Source organism: Panonychus citri, unplaced genomic scaffold, assembly GCF_014898815.1.
Source record: "Panonychus citri isolate SS breed McGregor unplaced genomic scaffold, ASM1489881v1 Contig00063, whole genome shotgun sequence".
Lineage (NCBI taxonomy): Eukaryota > Metazoa > Arthropoda > Arachnida > Trombidiformes > Tetranychidae > Panonychus > Panonychus citri.
Genome location: NW_026515468.1, coordinates 1,016,990 through 1,037,372, shown reverse-complemented (window position 1 = coordinate 1,037,372; position 20,383 = coordinate 1,016,990). Strand labels below are relative to the sequence as shown.

Here is a 20,383-nt window from a genome sequence, read left to right as displayed (position 1 = left end):
CGTTAACCTGTAAGGATAAGAAAAAACTTTTCTCTGAATTTCAAAAGTTCAAGACCTGGACTGATTCGTGTAACCGGCAAATCGGCTTACCAGCTTTGTTGGTTTTTGTTTCACTACTTTTATCGTTGTTCTAGCGACCTACTATTGTTCACAATCTAATTTCGCTAATTTTTGGGTGAGTTTACTATTTCGTGGATCATCAATTACTGCTACGATTTTATTCTTGGTATTTAATTATGTAATGTCCGATATTCCTAAGAAGGTAAGGATTCTGAGCTATTTCGTTGCAAAGTATTGTTTAATATTGTATGTTTTTTGACTTTATCGTTGAAGTGTCGAAAAATTCACATCATGATTTATAATCTTCACCATTCAGTACATGATGATATTCACTTGATGTTAAAGGTGAGCAGACAGATAGAAAATCAAATATGAACATTTTAATTTTCTTTAAATAAAATTAGAGACTTGACATTCTGGACACATTATTGAATCGAAACATTGGTATATACATAAATAATAGTATATTGGTCGATAACTATTGGTCATTGATCGTAAGTAGTTTGAACATCTTGTAAAGAAATCGCAAATTAACTTCCCATATTCTAACCATTAAATATTACAGTTCTTAATGGAGTGTATTGGGTTATATTTGCTTTTATGTTCTAACTTCAATAGTCTAATTAAATGACGTATTTGGTGGATTCCACCTTATTTCCAATTATCAGGCTCAGATTCAGAATTGTAACTACTGTAATGGAAATACTAATTAACTAATATGAGTTAATTGATGATGACCATATTAGTAAATATTAATGATCTAATAAAACTTCGCAAAGGTGATTGTGATGTTCTGATCATGATCACCTTCGGTATTATTGTAATAATAACATGTACATTGTATTGTATTCTCAGTCCCTTTTCCCTTAATCAACATTAAATGTAAATAAATCTATCGAAATTTTAATGTTTCAATACCAAGGTCACTCCGGTCATTTCGTTAGGTAAGATTTTCATTTGAATGTTTAAAAGTAAAAGTGAAAAAATAACCAGAAAACTGAATGAGCTGCAAGTTCACAATTTAACCAATTCTCTTTATAGTTAATCAATTGAAACAAAACAAAAATCTTATTAAATGGTCAATTTAATCTTAATTGTTTCTTTTTGATTTGTTCAATTAGTAAATTGCGAAGTATATACATTGCCATCTTTCGGTAGTAGTTACTATTAATTCATCGGCTGAATAATAACCGAAATCAGCGGATTTAGTTTTCCATATCAACAAAGTGATCATATGTTTGTGTTGTGGAAAAATTGATTTCATCCTTAATTGGATTAGTTAATCGGTGATAAACTTTAATCCAACAATGTGCTTAAAAAGAGTCTGTGTTGTGGTTCTTGGTGATTTCGAAAGAAGTCCAAGAATGAAATATCATTGTCTTTCTTTAACAAAATTAAATTGTCATGTTGACGTTGTTGCTTATTCGGGTAAGTTGATTGTAATTAGATTTACCTTGTTTAATGGGATTGATTAACTTATTTTGCTTTTCTTTTTTTCTTATAGAAACCAAATTGTCAGATGATATTGTTGATAATCAGTTAATCCATTTGCATCCAATTGATTCCTATTCTTCATTTAGTAACAGTTGAGTTTTTTATTTTCTTGATTCTTTAATCAACAGCCAATCAATTTATTCTTGAAATTATTATTATCATAATTTCAGATTTCCCAAGACTGATTGGTTATTTTGTGAAAACATTGATTCAATCGTTGGTGCTTTTGTTTACCTTATTCTCGATTGAGAAACCAAATTTCTTATTGTTACAAGTGAGTTTTACCTAATCAGCTAATCTACTAAGACTAAATTATTGTTTAATTATCTCTTAGAATCCGCCGAGTATACCGACAATTCCCGTTGTTTGGCTCTATTCATTAATCAGAGGTGTTAAATTTGTGATTGATTGGCACAATTATGGACACACAATTCTGGCTCTTACATTGCGAGCTAATCATCCGCTGGTTAAAATCTGCCGTTGGTGTGAAGGGTTTTTCGGGTCAAGAGCTTTTCACAATTTCTGTGTTAGTCAATCAATGGCCAATGATTTGAAGCGAACGTGGGGAATCAAGTAAGTATAAAATGAATGAAAAGAAAAACAAATCAACTAATCAAATTTAAATGTTCTAATTTACAGATGTGATGTTTTCTATGATAGGCCGACTGAAATTTTCTCTCCATTACAACCAGAAAGTCGCCATAAATTTTTGCTTAAAATGGCGAAAAAGTTTCCTCAATTTCGAGGTAAAGAAGTAAACAAGTCAAAATTTTACGAGATCGCTTCAAGCGGGGACATTGTCACCAAAAAGAGTCGACCTTTCATCTTAATTTCTAGTACAAGTTGGACTGAGGATGAAGATTTTTCCATACTTCTCAATGCTCTAGATAATTACGATACTCAAATTTCAACTGAACGAGCGCCTTTACCTGCGCTTATTTGTGTCATCACTGGTAAAGGTCCACTTAAAAGTTACTATGAGGAAATCCTTTCAAAAAAACGCTGGAAAAAAGTAACCACCATCTTACCCTGGCTCGAGCCAGAAGATTACCCAAAAATGGTCGCTGCTGCCGATATTGGTGTTTGTCTTCACACATCAAGTAGTGGACTTGATTTACCGATGAAAATAATCGACATGTTTGGCTCCTGTGTCCCAGTTCTTGCCATTCATTATAAATGGTTAGTTAAACCAATCGATTTTCTCTAACGTAATTAATGTATCAATTGTTTTCTCTTCTTCTTTTCTCAGTTTAAATGAGCTTGTTAGAGATGGAGTCAATGGGAAAACGTTTAAAAACTCAGAAGAATTGGCAAATCTATTGAGAAATCTTCTATTACCACCTCGATCTAAATTGTCCAACATGAGAGACAATTTAAACTCAACTAGGAATAAATTTTCATGGGACTCTGAATGGAATCGAAAAGTTAAACCACTTTTTTCATGACCGAACCACAATTATTTACTATTAATAACAATTAATGTAAATTTTTATCAAATTGTCTATTTTATCACAGGAAAAAATCATCATCTCAATTCTCGAGATGTTGATTAAACTTTTTCTGATCTCTGATTTTGTATAATATCATTGCTTTCGAAATCAAAATCAAACAGTTGACTTGATTTTATCTAATTAAATTGTTACTATAGAAATATTCACATCTCGAATTTGGGATTATTCAAAATCAGAGCTTAATCTTAAGTGAGAAATTATCTGATTTCTCTATTGATTAGATTAAGTTAATTAAATTGCCCTAAATTGCGACATCAAAGTCTAATAACTTTCAATAGCTAATCACTAGTGTCTAAAAATTGATAAAATTTTTAAAAACATTTATCTCAACAATTAGGATAAAGATTAATACTTAAGTTGTTGTTACTAATACTTGATATTCATTATGAATAATCAACAAATTGCCACTTATCATTTAATCAATTTGAATGACCCATCAACTGATTAGTTGTCTATTTAATCACTTACAGTTTGCTTTTCTTTGGACATTGTTGGTTTGGATTCACAGTTAAGAAATTAGTTCTTATTTCTATTCCAAATTCAGTTGATTTAATAGCAATTAATCCGTGTTTCAATTCTCACTACGAACTCTCATATTTCTAATTGTTTCTCAGTAATTTAATTTTCCACCAAAATCATGAACAAGTATTTACAATGGTCGCCACTTCAGACCATCGTCATGTTTATCGAGTCTTGTTATTTTGTCCTCTACATCAGCGCTGCTTTTACGCTTTTCAAGATATACCATGGATTGAGTACAATGGTCTTACTCAAAATTGTCCACATCTTCGGGATTTACACTAGAAATCGAGCTATCGTCAAATGGTTCTTTTGGTTTGGTGTGCTGCATCACATCGTTTCCACGATTGTAATAGCGTTTCTCTCTTTCGAATTCATGTTTCCTGGTGGTTCGTTTGATAATAAGAATTTCGAGCGTGTGATGATCTTTGATTCGATTAATGGTTTTTTTCTTGGAATATTCTTGGCTTGGAATGTGAAGGGAATATTCGAACTTATTTGGCAAAGACTTTTCATTACCGAACTGGATCACGAATTCGCATGGCCTGGAGCGGCAAACTTGAAGCCTGATGATATTCTCAGTGCATCTTTGTAGACTTTGACATGTTGAAACTTTTGCTAAATTTAATGAAGAAAATATAATTTCTGATCAATAATTTACTCTTTTGATTTTATTCCGTTTTTTTATTCTCTTCAGTTTTTTCATTGGGTGAACATTTTTTCGGTGAAAGGTAACATGATTTATCTCCATGGGCCAAGAATAATCTCCCATTCTCACAGGTACACAAATGATATCCAATGAAACCTTTCTGATTGATTCCATTGTCTGAGTGTTGATTGTGATGATTGTGTCGATGTCGCTTGATTAGTGACCTAAATTGAATTCGTGAAGAATCAATTTCTATCGATTTAATCGCTGATAGACTCAAATCTACCAATGAATTCATGTTAATCTCTCCAACTTTAGATCGTACGGTAAAATTTTCTGATTTCGCTTCCATGGTTAATCCTTTCATACGTGATTCCAATCTGTTGATAGATTAATTTACATTTATATTGTAATTAGTTGATTCAACTACTTTTCAATCAAATTAGTGTTAATCACCTGAGGTCATGATGATGATCACCTTTGATTGAAGTTGTTTCCAAAACTTCATTAACCACTAGCCCCCAATCAGTTGATTTCAATTCCTTTACTGAATCAGTGGTCAGTTGATTAGAGTTGATTGAAAATTGTGTCTCTTTACTTGTATTGGTTAATTTTTTAACAATTAAATTGGGACCTTGATAATTAATTGTATTCTTGTCTATGGATCATAATAATTGGATAGAGATCATAATATTATCCATTCATTGTTACTGTTAATTGTTACTTACTCATTGTAAATCCATTGGATTTAGTTTCATCGTGTTCACCTTGATCATAATCAACTAATTGTATCTGATCATCAGAGCCAACAATTGATAACCATTGATCTCGATGAACTGGATTAATCTCTTCAGCAGTTAACCAACCATTGAATTTAGCATGTCCTTTGACCGTCATCCGTTTAATTGTGGTCAATAAATTACCATCACCCAGTCCACCCTTTTCTCAATTAAATGATCAATTAATTGATTGTCTCTCTCAAAAATTTATAATTACAAGTGATTAACTTACATTTGCAATTTGAAGTGAGTGGATTATCCATAAACTAAGGATTAGATTAAGAGAAACAATGAAGATTAAAGTGAAAACCAAAATGGTAAAAAAACGAGATTTGATTAAATCATTTGATCCATCAAAGAAACTTGATTGTTGATTATCATCAGTTGATTTATGATTTGTCCATAATTGACTCAATCTGATTTCATTCTTGTCCATGATTAAAGGTAATCAATTAATTCATATGATTATTAACAAAATTGATTAAAAGGTAACCAGAAAAAAAGATCAATAAAAAGGCGGATCTTCAATCAGCTGAAGCTTCGTAGACATGATCTGATCTGAACTGAACTGAATTAAATTCAAATTCGTAAACAAATAACACTGATAATCTAAATTATCAGTAAGTTAATTGTCGCAATTAAATGCAAATTAAAATCTTATCTTAATTGCAAATGTTGTTATCTTATTTGTCTTAACAATTTACTGGTAAATCTTAATCAATTGACCACAATCAAGGAACATGATAAAAACTTTGTTATCGATCATGATGATTATTATTAGTTAACAATTAACAATTATCACCACCAAAGTAATTAAAGATGAGAAACGATTAACATTAACAATCAATTTTTGCCAATATTTAACCATCACAATTAACTTTTGTAATGATAATCATGATAATGAAATGAAAAACCTTCACTTTTGGTATGAATATGATTAATTGTTAACTTTAAAAAAGTGTTTAATTATCTTACAATCGGTTGAATGGTTAATTATAATTAGAATCATGAAATGTAGTTTCTTAATCATTAACAATCAGTAGCAATTTAACTGGATCATCAATTTGGAAAACAAAAGAAGCAAAAAAAAAGTTAACTAACATGAAGAACATCAAATGATTAACCAAATTGATCAACCATTAAACCAACGAACCCACAACAATTTATAAGAAACTGTCTACTGATTAACAGTTAATTAAGGTAAATGATTAACTTTTTTTCTATTCTTTTCTAAACAAATCAACAATTTAACCTTTTCCATTTATCAATCAATCGTTTTCATCTCTTGGAATCTTTTTCTCAATGAGAATCAATGTTTTTCTCTTGGTGTTTACATCTTATTGAACCAACGATTTAACATCAATTAATGAGAGAGAATTTCTTTTCATCTTCATCATCCTCATCATCCTCATCATCCCTCTTTCTCTCTAATCATCATCAATCTCCTTCCCCTCATTTTTTTCTCTATTCTCATTCAGTAATCAGCAGTTAATCCACAGTAGCTTTTGATATTCTTTCAGTGACATTTGTGATTCTCTCTCATCTTCCTCGATATTATCATCTTCATTTACTCTTAATCTTAATCAGTTGTTACATTTTCTCTTCTTCTAATTAACTGAAAGTTAATCAATTCCATCACCAACATCATCATAATCTCTCTCCTCCTCTTCCACCACCGAGGGATTTTCGGGTCTTGTCCAACAACTTGCAACCTTGTTTTCTAATCAAGATTCTTAGAATAAAGAAGAGACCAGTTTCCATCTTCATCTTTTCATCTTCTCTTCATTTTTACCAAACCTTTTTTCTCTCTCTCATCTCTTTCTAAAGAAAAAGAAGATAAACTCTTCTCTTTTTCCTCTTTCTTTTTCATCTGGTCTTCTCTCTCTCTCTTTCTCTTCATCTTTTTCAGGGAACACCACCAATAGTAACTGGTCAGGTTCCATTACCAATTATTGCCTATTTTTCTCACCCCAACTTGTTGAATTCTATCCAATATTCTATCAGTTAATTAGTTATTCTTGTGATTTATCAACAATTTATTAATCATCTTTATCTTAATTTTGGTTAATCAACTTTGTCACCTTTCGGTTTTCTAATTTCTAATTTGTTTCTCTTTCGCCTTTGGCTCCAACTTGAAGGTAAGTCTTTTGTTGCTCTTTTGTTTCTCTTTGGTTTTCTGTTTCTTTTTTTTCTTCAATTGTTTCACAATTTTATCTATAATTAATTCCACAATTTATCAACTAATTTAATTGTTACACTTTTAAGAATTTTAATTATTTCAACTTTGCTCTGATTCTCTTTTTCTCTACATGTATGTTTTTCCTCATTGTTATGCTTTGGTGCTGCTGCTCTTCTGTTACACTCATGGTTTTCTCTTCTCTTTTTTATTTCTCTTTTCTTCTCTTCTTTTCATCAACCAAAAGTCAAAGCCGATGATTTGAAGGTTAATATTGTGACTCTAAACTCTCTTCATTTGGTTAATTTCTAATTCTTAACCCGGTCTTTAATTCTGTTTCTGGTTGATTTCTGGTTAATCGCTGGTTCTTCTGGTGCCGATTCCCTTTCTCCATTTTGGTTGACCCGTTTTTTTATTTCTCTCTTTTTGTTTTCTCTCTTATATTTTGTTGTTTTTCTCAATTGGAAAAGTTAATATTATGACTATGGATAAGGATTCAAGATTCGCCGCCAATAGTGATACCACCATGTGGAATAACGATGGACCGACTGTACCAGGAATTATCCCGTTCGTGTTTTTCTTGGTCCTTACGGTTACAATTCTATTGTATTTGTACAAAGTATTGAAAAAATACTATGACAAACAAGCTAAAAGTGATACTTATGTTTTTGTGGATCATGAATCAGATGACACAGCTCGCCTAAAGAAGGTCGCTTATGACGATGAGATTGCCAACAGTCCAACATTGAATTCACTTAAACACACATCTGATGGCCGAGGATCAACAGGTGATAATGAGCCTAATCGATTGGGCGGTGGTGAGGTTAGAGTTGAAGTCGCCAATGCTCCTGAAGGGGATCTCATGCAGGTTGATGGAGCTTCACCTAGTGCACCCGAAGGCCCAGTTGATTTCAGTGATAACATGAACGGAACTGAAACATTACCTTTGAACAAAAAGAAAACAAAACTCACCGAATCCAATGTGTAAAAACAAAGCCCACGGACAAATGTTTACGAATACACAATGAACCCGCTTTCCAATTGGCATTTATTTATCGACCAATCATTTATTATCTATGCAATTTTGTCTATCATCTTTTTTCTCGGATCAAATGGTTTCTTTTCTTGTCAAACTTTTACATATACACACGAGATATTTAATCTTAATCTCCTTAATTTTTTGTCCTTCGCCGACTGCTAAATCCACAGCCACTTTCTCCAGATCAAAGTAATTCATCATATTTCAAAAATGTTCCATCAGTCATCTTTAATTATCGTATTCTCTTACCAAACTGAGGCAATTTTTTCATTCTATTCATTCACATAATCAACTTTCTACTCCACAAATATTACATTTTGTTTTCCATCTGGGGATTATCATCATCACCCTACTATCCAACAAGATTAACATCGACAATTAAATCAACTATCATATTATATATTTACCAACGAGAGCTAAAAATTAGCTTAATTTTCTAGGTTAATAGACAAGTTTTACATTTATTCTGATTCTCGATTTGAATGGAGAACGAATTTTTTTTTATTGTAAAAGCAACACGCTGATGGTAATTAAGAAATTTCTTGATTACTCTTGGAATCTCTGGTGCTGATAGTAAACAGGATCATCATTTCTACTAAATCATCTCATCGTTTTTTTCTCAAACAATTATCTTTATGGAAGAAGAAAATTATCTTAATCATAACAAGAAGATGTCAACAGAGAGAAATATTAATTTTTCCAAATGGATTCTCATCAACAAAAGACTTAATTGTTGCAGTTTAATCATTGACTTATTGGATAAAAGAGCATCTTTCAAAAATGAATTTACTAATTATTATTAACCTTTTTGTTTCTGTGCAACTACAAATTGTCACTTCCAGAATGATAAATTCATGTTAATAATCAACACACAATCATGATTGTATCAAGAAAACTTTGTCTAGATTAATATCATGACTATTATTGTAAACAACAACAACGAAAACTAATCATTCATTATAATCACCATCAGATTAAAAGCAAGATTATGTATTAGATTTCCTTGTCTTAACAATTTAATTATTGTTAGCAAAATCTAACCAAATGAATAGAAGCAACTAATTAAGTTTAATTACTCAATTTCTCATCAACTTTCACTTTGTAAATTGTCAAAGTGATCAAATTGATTGTATGTCACGGGTAAAACTCTCATAGTAAACATGAAACAGTTAAATTTACGTGACTTTACACAATTAAAACGATAATTAACCAAGGAACGAACGGAATAAATAAATTGATCAACTAATTAACTCAATTAAAAAACAAATTGTAATCATCTCGATGATGATTACATTCAAAATCAGTTAACCGCTTTTTTAAATTCCATTGGTAATTAAAACTGTTTTGTTTCCCTTTTTCTGTTGAATAATCAATCATCAATTGCTTGATAATTATTCGTTGATTAAATGATTAATCATTTCGTTGACAATTAATACACTCTAGGTCCCACTTAAGTTAAGATTTTCTGTATCCATTTAAGTTAAAACTCACTATCGCCATCTACATTTTTCTAATTAAAAATTTCTAATTACAAGGGATCAATAGATGGCGATAGTGAAAACGGTGTTAACTTAAGTGAGTTGCTTGTCGAGAGGTCAGTGTCGTGGACTCAAGTCCACGATGACACGACATGTAAACAAAATTTTTAATGGTCTAGAAGAGCGGCATTAAGCTCTTCTAATCGCCCAATAGGGTAAAAACAATAATAAAACTTAAGTGGGTACTGGAGTGTAATTAATTTCTCGTTTTCTTATCGACTTCAAGAATCTTGAATCAAGATAAAGTGTAATATTTAACTCGACACACCTCCCAGCTGATGGTAAGTTTTCAATCTCTCTTTGGGTTTGATGTTTGTTTTCATATTCTTGTTGTTAATTTAATTGTTTATATTGTTAATTTAATTTCTTTTGGGCCAATTTGAGTGATTAAGATTCGTACAATGTCAGATAGAGCCTATTTTCCGTTGAACAACAATTGTATTCGTGCTTTAACTGATAAACTGCAAGACCGAAGGAAACAAGGAGCCGTCGAGGTAGAAAAGTAAGTTAATTGTTTGGGTGAAATGAAATTTTAATTGTTTCTCTTTCTCTATCTTTCTCTAATCTCTTTTAATAAAGAATGTGCCGAGATTTTGCTATTAAAGGAGAGAAAACTTTGATCGAGAAAATGATTAAAGTTCTCCGAGAACTTGCCGCATCTTCTAATCCAAATACAAGGAAAGGTGGATTGATCGGATTAGCTGCCATGGCCATTGGTCTTAGTAAGGAGTCTAAAGGTTACACGAGTGACCTTCTCAGGCCGATAACCGCTTCCCTGTTTGATCAAGATTCTCGGGTCAGGTATTATGCTTGCGAGGCTTGTCTCAATGTGGTCAAAGCTTTACGAGAAGATTGTCTCGTCTCTTTCCATGATCTTTTCGATGGTCTCTCGAAAATCTCCGCTGATCCCGAACTAACGGTTAAACTGGGAGCTGAATCTCTCGATAAAGTGGTCAAAGATATCGTCAATGAAAGTAGCTCATTCGACTTAGAATGTTTCATTCCATTACTCCGCGAAAGAATGTATTCAAACAATCCGTTCGCCAAGCAATTTGTCGTATCTTGGATTGCCTTCCTTCAAGCCTCTCCCAATTTCGATGTCACCCAGTATCTACCTGATCTGTTGGAGGGACTTTTCCTTATTTTATCGGATCAAAATATTGAAATTCGATCAATGACCTCTTCCGTTTTACAGGCATTTCTCAATGACATAAGAGAAACCGATCGAACCGACATCTCCGCTTTAGTCAACATCCTTCTAGTTCATACTCATTCATCTGAAGAGATCGCTCAATACACTGCCTTAACTTGGCTCAAAGAGTTCGTCAATCTCGCCGGGTCCACATCTCTACTACCTTATGCCTCAGGGCTATTATCGGCTACTCTACCTCGTCTGGCTCATTTGCCTACAAGCCAGTTGAAAGATGACCACTCGAATGCCAGCCTATCGTCATCACGAACATTTAACATAAATATTCGTGAAGTGGCCAAGACATTAAATTACTCGTTAATGCAACTTGTTACCACGGAGGAAAATGAAAGATCAGAAAACTCAGTTGACACTAGACCTTCAAGTGACGAAGAATTGATTCCAGCTCAATCATCGCCATCTTTTAATTACTCATCAATAGTCGAAGTGTTGACATGTGAGCTTCAAGACAATCCATCGACTACCGTTAAACTTGCCTGTCTCGATTGGTTCCAACATCTATTGACCAAATTCCCAGAGAAAATTTTACCTCTAGTTGAAAATGATATTCTACCTGTTCTGGTGAAAACATTACTCGAACCAAGTGATTCCGTTGTACTCCATGTTTTAGATGTTCTTTCAACGATCTTCCGTTGTAATGGTCAATCTTCCAATGCAACATCGCTTCAGGCATCGATAGATGGTAATGGATTCGATGGGTTTTTCGGTCAATTTATGGACCTACTTCTTCAACTTTTCGCAACCAATATAACATTTCTTGGAGGTCGAGGATCAGGAATCATCAGTAACCTTTGTCTTAAAATGAATCCCGAAGATATTTTCAGATCACTTTCAGAAGCGCTGATTAACCATGAAGATATTTTCTTTGCATATAAAATGGTTCAAACTCTCAATTTAATTCTGTTAACTTCAAAGGAATTAAATGAACTACGATCACAATTAAGAGATTTACGAACTGATGAAAGTTGTTCACTTTTCTGTTGCCTTTACCGTACTTGGTGCCACAGTCCCGTCGCAACCATATCACTTTGTCTATTAACTCGTAATTATAAACATGCTCGAGATTTAATCTCAATTTTTGGTGATCTTGAAGTAACTGTTCAGTTTCTCACCGAAATTGATCAATTAGTCCAACTAATTGAATCTCCAATTTTCGCATGTAAGTTTAATCGTTTACTCTATCATAAGCAAATTCTAATTGATTGTAATTGCAGATTTAAGATTGGAGTTACTGAAGACCGACAAAATGAAGATTTAGTGAAAACTCTGTATGGATTATTGATGCTTCTTCCCCAATCAGAGACTTTTCACCTTCTCAGAAAACGACTACAGTGTGTCCCCAATTTCAAGATTTTCTCACCTGATGGTTCATTCAGGTAGGTTGATTATCCTTCAATATCTATCAACTTTATTCTTAATTTGTCGTTTTCTTATTTTATCAGATCAACGGAGCCTCCAACTCAACCTAACATGGACTTTGCTGAATTGACCAGACACTTTTTAAAGATTCAAGAGAAACACAAAAATCTTAAACAGACCAAAGCATTAGAAAGATTTACCCATTAATTGTTTCATGTAAATTATGAAAGTTTTTTAGAAAAATGGAACCGCTAGGAAACAAATTGTTCAAATTTTAATTGCTGGTTCAATTAATCAATTGCCTTAAAATTAATTTTACTGCACTTGCCATTCCTGATGTATTGTTGTTTTCCCAATTGAATCAAATTCAATTGTAAATCTTGTCACCGTTTGAAAACGAGTCTAAATTACAAAGATCAATTGGATCTATTTTTAATTATTTTCATCTACTACCATGAATTGCAATAATCAAGCATTCATTTTATCTTGATCATTATGATACACAATAATAATTAACAAGAAAACAAGAAAATGAATCATTTATTTACTAATTCAGGGCTATTCAACTTAATTTTACGCAGATTTGTAGTTAATAGTCAAGAACCAATGAGTTTAAAAACGCCAAGCATCGTACAAATACAAATCGGGACTGAAGGACTTCGTATAAAAAGTTTCAAGGTCATAGAGGTCATTTCACGATAAACCTATCAAGAGGTGAAGTTGAACAGCCTTGTAAAAAGCAATATTTTTATTGGTGAATAAAATTGGTTTACAAACAGTGATCATAATTTGTCAATTGATTTGGACACAAATCAGTGAATATAATTAACATCCTCTAATTGGTCTGTTTAATTTTGGCAAAATTTTTTTCCAAGTTTAAAGTTAAAGAGATGATTAATAAATATGGTTAATTGTGATGATTAGAACGGAAGATTTTGTTTCTTGATTATGGAAAACTGGTTAATTGTTGATAGATATTTGTAATAAAAGCTTAATTAGTTAATCAACTGGCAAAAAAAGATACATAATCCGATGAGATAATCAACTGTATGTATCACTCTGAAGTAATTAGTTGATCAATAAATCATAATTAATTGTTTAAAATGGCAGAAAAATGATCGATTGAATGAAAATGTTTGATTAAAATGTTCCCCTTTGATCAATTGATTGTTGTTATGCTCGTTAATTAAATAAGATTAACTGATTGATCAGCTTAATGTTGACAATCAAGTGGTTGATAAACTTGGATCCCAAACAATTAGTAAATCATTTGATCGAAAAGGTAAAACGGTAACAATAAAAATCCCAAGATGGACAAAGAATCTGAATACAACCGGGGAAAGAGCCAAAAGCGATAAACACATGATACAGACCAGAAGAGAGACTGAATAGATACAGCCCATGATTACGATTGTTAATTAGTCGTTAATTGTCACAATTAAAATCTGAAATCAAAGGAAAAAATATTAAACTATCAAATGAGAATCAACCAAAATCAAGAAATGATGAAAATCAGTACCTTTGAATATGAAGATTTGATCGGATTTGTTGATTCCCTTTAGATTTTCAATCAATCACTTTAACCGTTTGACAATTTGGTAATCTTTGTATTCATACAAGTTAATTACTCAATGATCAAAATAGAAACAAATTATTTCACTGATTATCTAATTGTTGACAATTTAAATTCATTTGATAACATCGACTGGGAAGGTTGGAAAATGATAAACACAGGGAATCGAGTTTGCGCAATCAAATCGATTTTTTATCTTCGAATTTGATTGTTACCGTTATTTTATAATCAATTAGATTGAAATTAAATTTAACGATGATTTAATTTTCTATGTAATTATCTCGTAGATCCAACATTATACAACCACTTTGCTTAGACAATGATTCGTGATAAGTATTTGGACACTTGATCTTAATATTGATACAGGGAAATTCAGCTACTTTGTTGGTTTCTTTCCACGATTATTCAAAGACCACTTGAGCGATAGAGTCCATATTTTGTCTATGGAAGATTGACCGACACTCAATTGTTATATTTTAAGGTCATAAAGGTTATTTAGGAAAGAATACACTTGAAGGTCATTTGAAGAACTTTTTGAAAACTAGAAGTTTTTTCAAGCTTACCTGTGATGTTTCATCACCTTTGTACTCACAGCAACTGATTTTGTTTTAGCGCGATACCGACGTTGCTCTGTGATATTATTAAGTTTTGAATTCAAAAGCAGGCTTGAAAAAATTTCTAGTTTTCATCTCAGGAGAGAAAGAGGGACAAGATAAAGTTCGTCAAGAGCAAAACATGGGAAATGGTTCAGTGCCTGTCGATGCAACTTGTTCACATCCACTATCGTTGGCAGCACAAAGCGAATCTTCAATGGCATCCAAACTTAGAGAGCTCGAATTGGAATTAGCGCAAACTAAACTGGCCCTTGTTGAGGCCGAATGTCAAAATCAAGAGCTTATCCACCAACTGACCAACATCCAAGCTGAAGCACAACAAGCGAAAAACTCAGACACTTCCATCTATTCGTGAAGTGACCAAGAAAGAATCAAAAGAGAGAGATCGAACTCGAGACTCGAGGGCCTCGAGTTTTCTCGTCAAGGAAGCCGCGAAACTACATTGACTGGGAAGGTTGGAAAATAATTCTGATAGAAAATGAAGTTTGGGAAGTTTGATTTTTAATCTTCTAATTTGATTGTTACCATCATAATTAATTAGATCAAAATTGGATTTGACTTTCTAGTTGATTATTCAATTTTCTTTGCAATTATATCGTAGATTAATTATTTAATTACTTTGATCAGCAATAATTTCATGACTCTCATTATCATGATAATTATGTCAAACATTTAATTTTAATTAATTGTCCTTCAATTGTTGGCAATCAATGAAATTTAATTATTAATAGTTTAACTATTTTTAAATTGTTTCCTTATCACATTAATTAATTTGATTGTCTGGAAATCACTTTGATTATCACATTTTCTTCATCATTTTAATTAACTTTAATCCTTCAATCTCACAACAATCAATTAGCTGATTGTTTACAAAATCATTTATTTAATGATTGATCAAGTTTCTCTAATTTAGTTTAAATTATCGTTGCCAACTCACTTATTATCTAAGTATATTAACAAGCCAAGTTTGCAATCATTTAATCAAATGTCAATTTCAAGCCAGCCAGTAATCAATTATTTAAATTGTGATGACAAAAAAAAGTTAATTATCATTAACTTAACTAAAGGAAAAGCGAAATCTTAACCATTTGAACAAATTCAGATCAATAATCAAATCTGATTACAACTCGTGACTTGAATTGTGATCAATGATAAAGCATAAGCAGATTCTAATTAACAGGAGAAACTACAATTAACTAAATTGGTCATTCGATTGTTAATGAAAATCTTTAATTGTCCTTGATTGAATTTCGCCACCTGTTGAATAAAAGAGTAACCATAAAGAAAAATATCAAACAGCTGATAAGTTTATTTCTTTCTGACTCTTCAATTGTATTTCTGTTGATAATTTGATTTAATTTTGGTTTTCGATTTATAATCATCATGTCTTCAAGTGATTCCAGTGACAATGAACCAACTAAACCAGGAACTTCCTCACCACCACCGTCCACAACTTCATCTTCATTTCTTGCTGAATTGGAAAATGAATTCAAGGATCGATACACTGATAAAGATAAAAGTTATGTCGCTCAATTCAATCGGGAATTAGCTAAACCACCATGTTTCCATCCATGGAACACAAGGAATCCGAGACAATTCAATCATAATCGTAATAGTAATTAATTGTTACATCTTGAAATCCATTGATTGTCAATCAATTACTCTTTCATTGTAACCACCATGCGATTCAACTATAGACTTTGGTATTAAATTTTGTCTATTTTTCTGATAAAAATTATTTCAAAAATTATTTCCATTGATCTGATGATTAAGACGATAATCACTTAACCAAAAGATTATCGGATTATAATCATGATGATTGTTATTGTTTGTCGATTGTTATAATTATATCTCAAGTATCCATGTTACCAACAATTCTAATTGTCATTAACTTTCGTTGATTGTTTTCAATAATCTAAACAAAGAAATAAGAACTGATAAGATTAGTTTATCTTTAATTGTTAATGAGAGGAAAACAATTAGTAAATTGTTTCTGTTAAGATCGTTAACTTGAAGTAATTGCAATGATGTTAAATTTTCTTAAACTTTTGTTGATCAACTCAATCATTTTCTCATGTAATTGTAAATACATTTCTCTAAATTCAAATGATTGGACTCTTAATGATAATCTAAATCTATGTAAGTCTCAATGATTTAAAATGAACCAATTAACAACAATTTAAATGGTTAATTATTTTCTTTAGATACAATTAGCAATGTTACAGTTCCCGGTGGTTTATACACTGATTTACAATCAGCTGGTTTAATTGTTGATCCACTTTACGATAATAATGATATTAATTATCGTAATTTCTCAAAACTTGATTGGTCTTGGACTAGACAATTCAAAGGTAAGTTTGTTAAACTTTAATTAGTCCCGATTGTTAAGGAAAAAGTAAATTAATTGTAACTGATTTAATATCTGATCCAGTTGAAGCTGAGGATTTGAAACAATCGAATGAAATTTATTTAATTGTCAACGGAGTTGATACAATTTCAAGAATCTACATCAATGGTCACTACATTGGTCAAACATCAAACATGTTCATCAAGTATTCCTTCAATATTAATGGTCACCTTTATGAAGGAGATAATTTAATTACCATCGCAATAGAATCAGCTGTTAGTTATGCCAAAGGTCAATCTGACGATTACAAAGGTCAGCATAATTATACAATTGTACCTGAGTGTTGGCCTGATGTTTACCATGGTGAATGTCATTCCAATTTCATCAGGAAAATGGCGGCTTCGTTTAGTTGGGACTGGGGACCCGCTTTTCCGGGTTCAGGTATTTGGTTACCGATTGGAATTGAAATTGTCCAATCACCCGTTCAGCTTGACAGCTTTTGGACCTCAATTGGTGAGTCGATTGATAGCCAGGAGTGGATCTTGAACTTAACTCTAACCATTTTGAGGCCAATTGACGAGCGTGAGGTCTCCGTTGTGGTGAAACTTTCAACTGACCAGGAACTTGATGGTAAATACGAGAGAGAACTAACAATTTACTCTGGGCTTTTTGGATTAGATTCGAGTCGATCAAATTATCCTCTTCCAACAATTAAAGTGACCTCATCTCGTGTTGCTCTTTGGTGGCCCAACGGGATGAAAATTTACTCAAACAGTACAATAATTGACCGACCTCGGGCACTTTACAATCTAACGGTGACCATTCAATCATCTGAGGCTGATGTTCAAAGTAAAAGTAAACAAATAGGCTTCCGTCGGATTAGATTGATTCAAGAGAAACCGGAAGCGGGAAAAATCCTCCGTCCTAATGGAAAGTATGATAAGGCCACTTTACCAGGTCTTTCGTTTCGATTTGAGGTAAATGGAGTCCCATTATTCATCAAAGGGACCAATGTAATTCCTACATCGATTTTCCCTGAAAATGAGTCTCGAGATAAAGATTATGTCCATCGGTTACTCTCAACGGTCAGTTATTCATCTATGAATATGATTCGTATCTGGGGAGGAGGAATCTATCAGACCGATTATTTTTACGATCTTGCCGATCAACTGGGAATCCTCATTTGGCAAGATTTTATGTTCGCTTGTATGACTTATCCAACTGACCAAAGTTTTCTGGACAACGTTAAAGATGAAGTGACCCAACAGGTAACCCGATTGTCCCACCATCCATCCATAGCTCTTTGGTCAGGTAACAATGAAGACGAAACCGCTATAGCCACCGGTTGGTGGCCTGAATTGGCCGCTCATTTTACCCAATATGTTGATGATTATCTGAAACTCAACAGAGACACAATCAAAGTGACAGTCCAACAACTTGACCCCGGACGTATATTTGTCTCATCTAGTCCCTCGAATGGCGATGAAACGGAAGCCGAAGGTGGCCTAGCAGTTAATCCCGGTGATTATCTGTTTGGTGATGTTCATTTCTATTCCTATGATGTTGATGCTTGGAATCAAAGTAAATATCCTGAGGCAAGATTCATATCAGAATATGGTTTCGAATCATATTCATCACTATCATCCTATGCTAAGGTCATTCCAATGGATAAATTGGTTTACCCGCTGACCGATTCATTAGAATCACGACAACATCATCCAAATGGTACACTAGAAATGGAGGCAATGATCGCTAATTACTTTAAATTACCAAGCGAAAAGGGAAACTTAATTGCTCTTAGAAAAATGATTTATCTATCTCAATGTCTCCAGGCGATTGCTGTTAAATTGGAGACTCAAGTTTATCTAAGGAATCGTAAAGTTGATCAATTTACTGGAACTAAATTAACCTGGGGAGCCATGTATTGGATGCTCAATGATATTTGGGTGTCCACCTCATGGTCAAGCCTTGAATTTGGTGGAAAATGGAAAATGCTTCAATATTATATAAGAAAAATATTCAATCCAATCCATGGTCAAATCTATTTAACCAATGATCATAATAACGGCAATCAGTTGATTGAAACAGTGATTAACAATGATTTTACTGGTACAGTTAAATTAAGAGTAACAATTAATGTCCATCAACTTGATTCATTTGAATTCACTTCAATCGTTTCCGGGATTCACCAAATTGAAAGGCAAGTGATTATCATTATTATTGATTATCATTGATAAGAAATTTAATTGTTTAACTTTTATTTTCTTCTTAATCATAATAGTTACGATGCTAAACTGATCTATTCGTTGGATGTTAATCAATCGATTATTAGATCAAAAGTTTGTCCGGATATCAGCAATTGTTTGATTCGATTGACGTTTGATTTGATTTGTTCAGATGATTCAGTTAATTGTGATCATTCTGATGATGATTCTGTATTCTTGGTTAAACCAAATGAATTACAATTATCTCAAAGCAGTAATTTACAAATTGCGAGCATTGTTCAAGTTGATTATCAATCTGGTTCGAGTATTTTTGGAAATGGTAAATCAAATTGTTTCAAAATTCATCTAATTGCTGATTATCCTGTTCTATTTGTTTGGATTGATTTTAAAATGGATTCAATTGTTGATGGAGTTTTCTCACAAAATGGTTTCCATTTATTTGAACCAGAAATTGACATTTATTTGCAAGCGAGCAATCAACTAATTACTGTTGACGATGTTTACAATTCCCTAATTGTCACTCATTTAGCCGAAAACATGTAAACGACAACAATTTAAATTAAAAGAGAAAATATCAAATCTTAATTGTCTACTGATTTTATCAAATCAATATTATCATTAAGATCGCGATTAATGATAAAGTATAGGTAAGACCTAATTAACCAACAATTAACTGTAATTGATTCAATTGATTATCTATTGATAGACTCATGAGAAATTGTTAATTGTCCTTGATTGTCTAAACCAATATATGTATTAATATACAGAATCAATGACTTTTTAATGATTACAATTAATGTCTCTCAGGCCCATTGATTAAATTGTAGAAATGAAATTAATAGTAATAAATGTGACAATCAATGTAATCATCATTAACTGATCACCTGAACAACGTAACTATTATAAACTTAATCAACCTTGAGGATGAACAATCAAGTAAATTTGATAGGAAATGACATGCTGATTTAGTGATTAAATCAGTTGATTAAATCAAAAGAAATCAGTGTTACTAGGAATTGTAAACCAATCATCAATTTTACAATTACCTAATTAACTTATTGGTTAAAAGTTTCCGATTAAAATTAAATTGTTTGATTTAACAATTGTGACTAATTATTTTCTCCACACATTAAATTATTACTCTGTAACCAATTAAACTAATTATGATTAGTGATATTTAGTAAATGTATGTTACATTGATGATAATCACCAATAAACAATTTAACAATTTACTTAAATATTAATAATTGATTGATAGTTGATTGTTTTGGGGGCAAAAAAACTTAACTA

General features: G+C 32.2%; 5 protein-coding genes across 5 annotated transcripts; 4 read left to right on the top strand and 1 right to left on the bottom strand.

Moving 5' to 3' along the window:
- The first annotated feature begins 1,268 nt into the window (after positions 1-1,268).
- Positions 1,269-4,244, top strand: LOC128386108 (chitobiosyldiphosphodolichol beta-mannosyltransferase-like). The gene is made up of 6 exons (XM_053345081.1): positions 1,269-1,488; positions 1,565-1,645; positions 1,725-1,828; positions 1,889-2,127; positions 2,194-2,733; positions 2,804-4,244. Exons 1-6 carry the CDS (start codon positions 1,368-1,370, stop codon positions 2,997-2,999), a joined length of 1,281 nt encoding a protein of 426 aa, XP_053201056.1. The 5' UTR covers positions 1,269-1,367; the 3' UTR covers positions 3,000-4,244.
- Positions 4,227-6,405, bottom strand: LOC128386109 (delta-sarcoglycan-like). The gene is made up of 4 exons (XM_053345082.1): positions 5,245-6,405; positions 4,962-5,172; positions 4,690-4,891; positions 4,227-4,613 (listed from the first exon to the last, which is right to left on the bottom strand). The coding sequence occupies exons 1-4, from the start codon at positions 5,446-5,448 to the stop codon at positions 4,256-4,258; spliced, it is 975 nt and encodes a 324-aa protein (XP_053201057.1). The 5' UTR covers positions 5,449-6,405; the 3' UTR covers positions 4,227-4,255.
- Positions 6,406-6,485: 80 nt separating this feature from the next.
- Positions 6,486-9,225, top strand: LOC128386110 (uncharacterized). Its single transcript, XM_053345083.1, has 2 exons — positions 6,486-7,150; positions 7,436-9,225. Exon 2 carries the CDS (start codon positions 7,667-7,669, stop codon positions 8,174-8,176), a length of 510 nt encoding a protein of 169 aa, XP_053201058.1. The 5' UTR covers positions 6,486-7,150; positions 7,436-7,666; the 3' UTR covers positions 8,177-9,225.
- A 619-nt stretch (positions 9,226-9,844) lies between these two features.
- Positions 9,845-12,870, top strand: LOC128386107 (protein VAC14 homolog). The gene is given in 5 exon segments (XM_053345079.1): positions 9,845-10,267; positions 10,345-12,134; positions 12,190-12,210; positions 12,213-12,351; positions 12,418-12,870. Coding segments are annotated over 5 exon segments (2,175 nt in total). The 5' UTR covers positions 9,845-10,166; the 3' UTR covers positions 12,542-12,870.
- A 2,669-nt stretch (positions 12,871-15,539) lies between these two features.
- On the top strand, positions 15,540-19,672 carry LOC128386105 (beta-mannosidase-like). Its single transcript, XM_053345077.1, has 4 exons — positions 15,540-16,660; positions 16,726-16,872; positions 16,953-19,068; positions 19,150-19,672. Exons 1-4 carry the CDS (start codon positions 16,546-16,548, stop codon positions 19,634-19,636), a joined length of 2,865 nt encoding a protein of 954 aa, XP_053201052.1. The 5' UTR covers positions 15,540-16,545; the 3' UTR covers positions 19,637-19,672.
- The last annotated feature ends 711 nt before the right edge of the window (positions 19,673-20,383 follow it).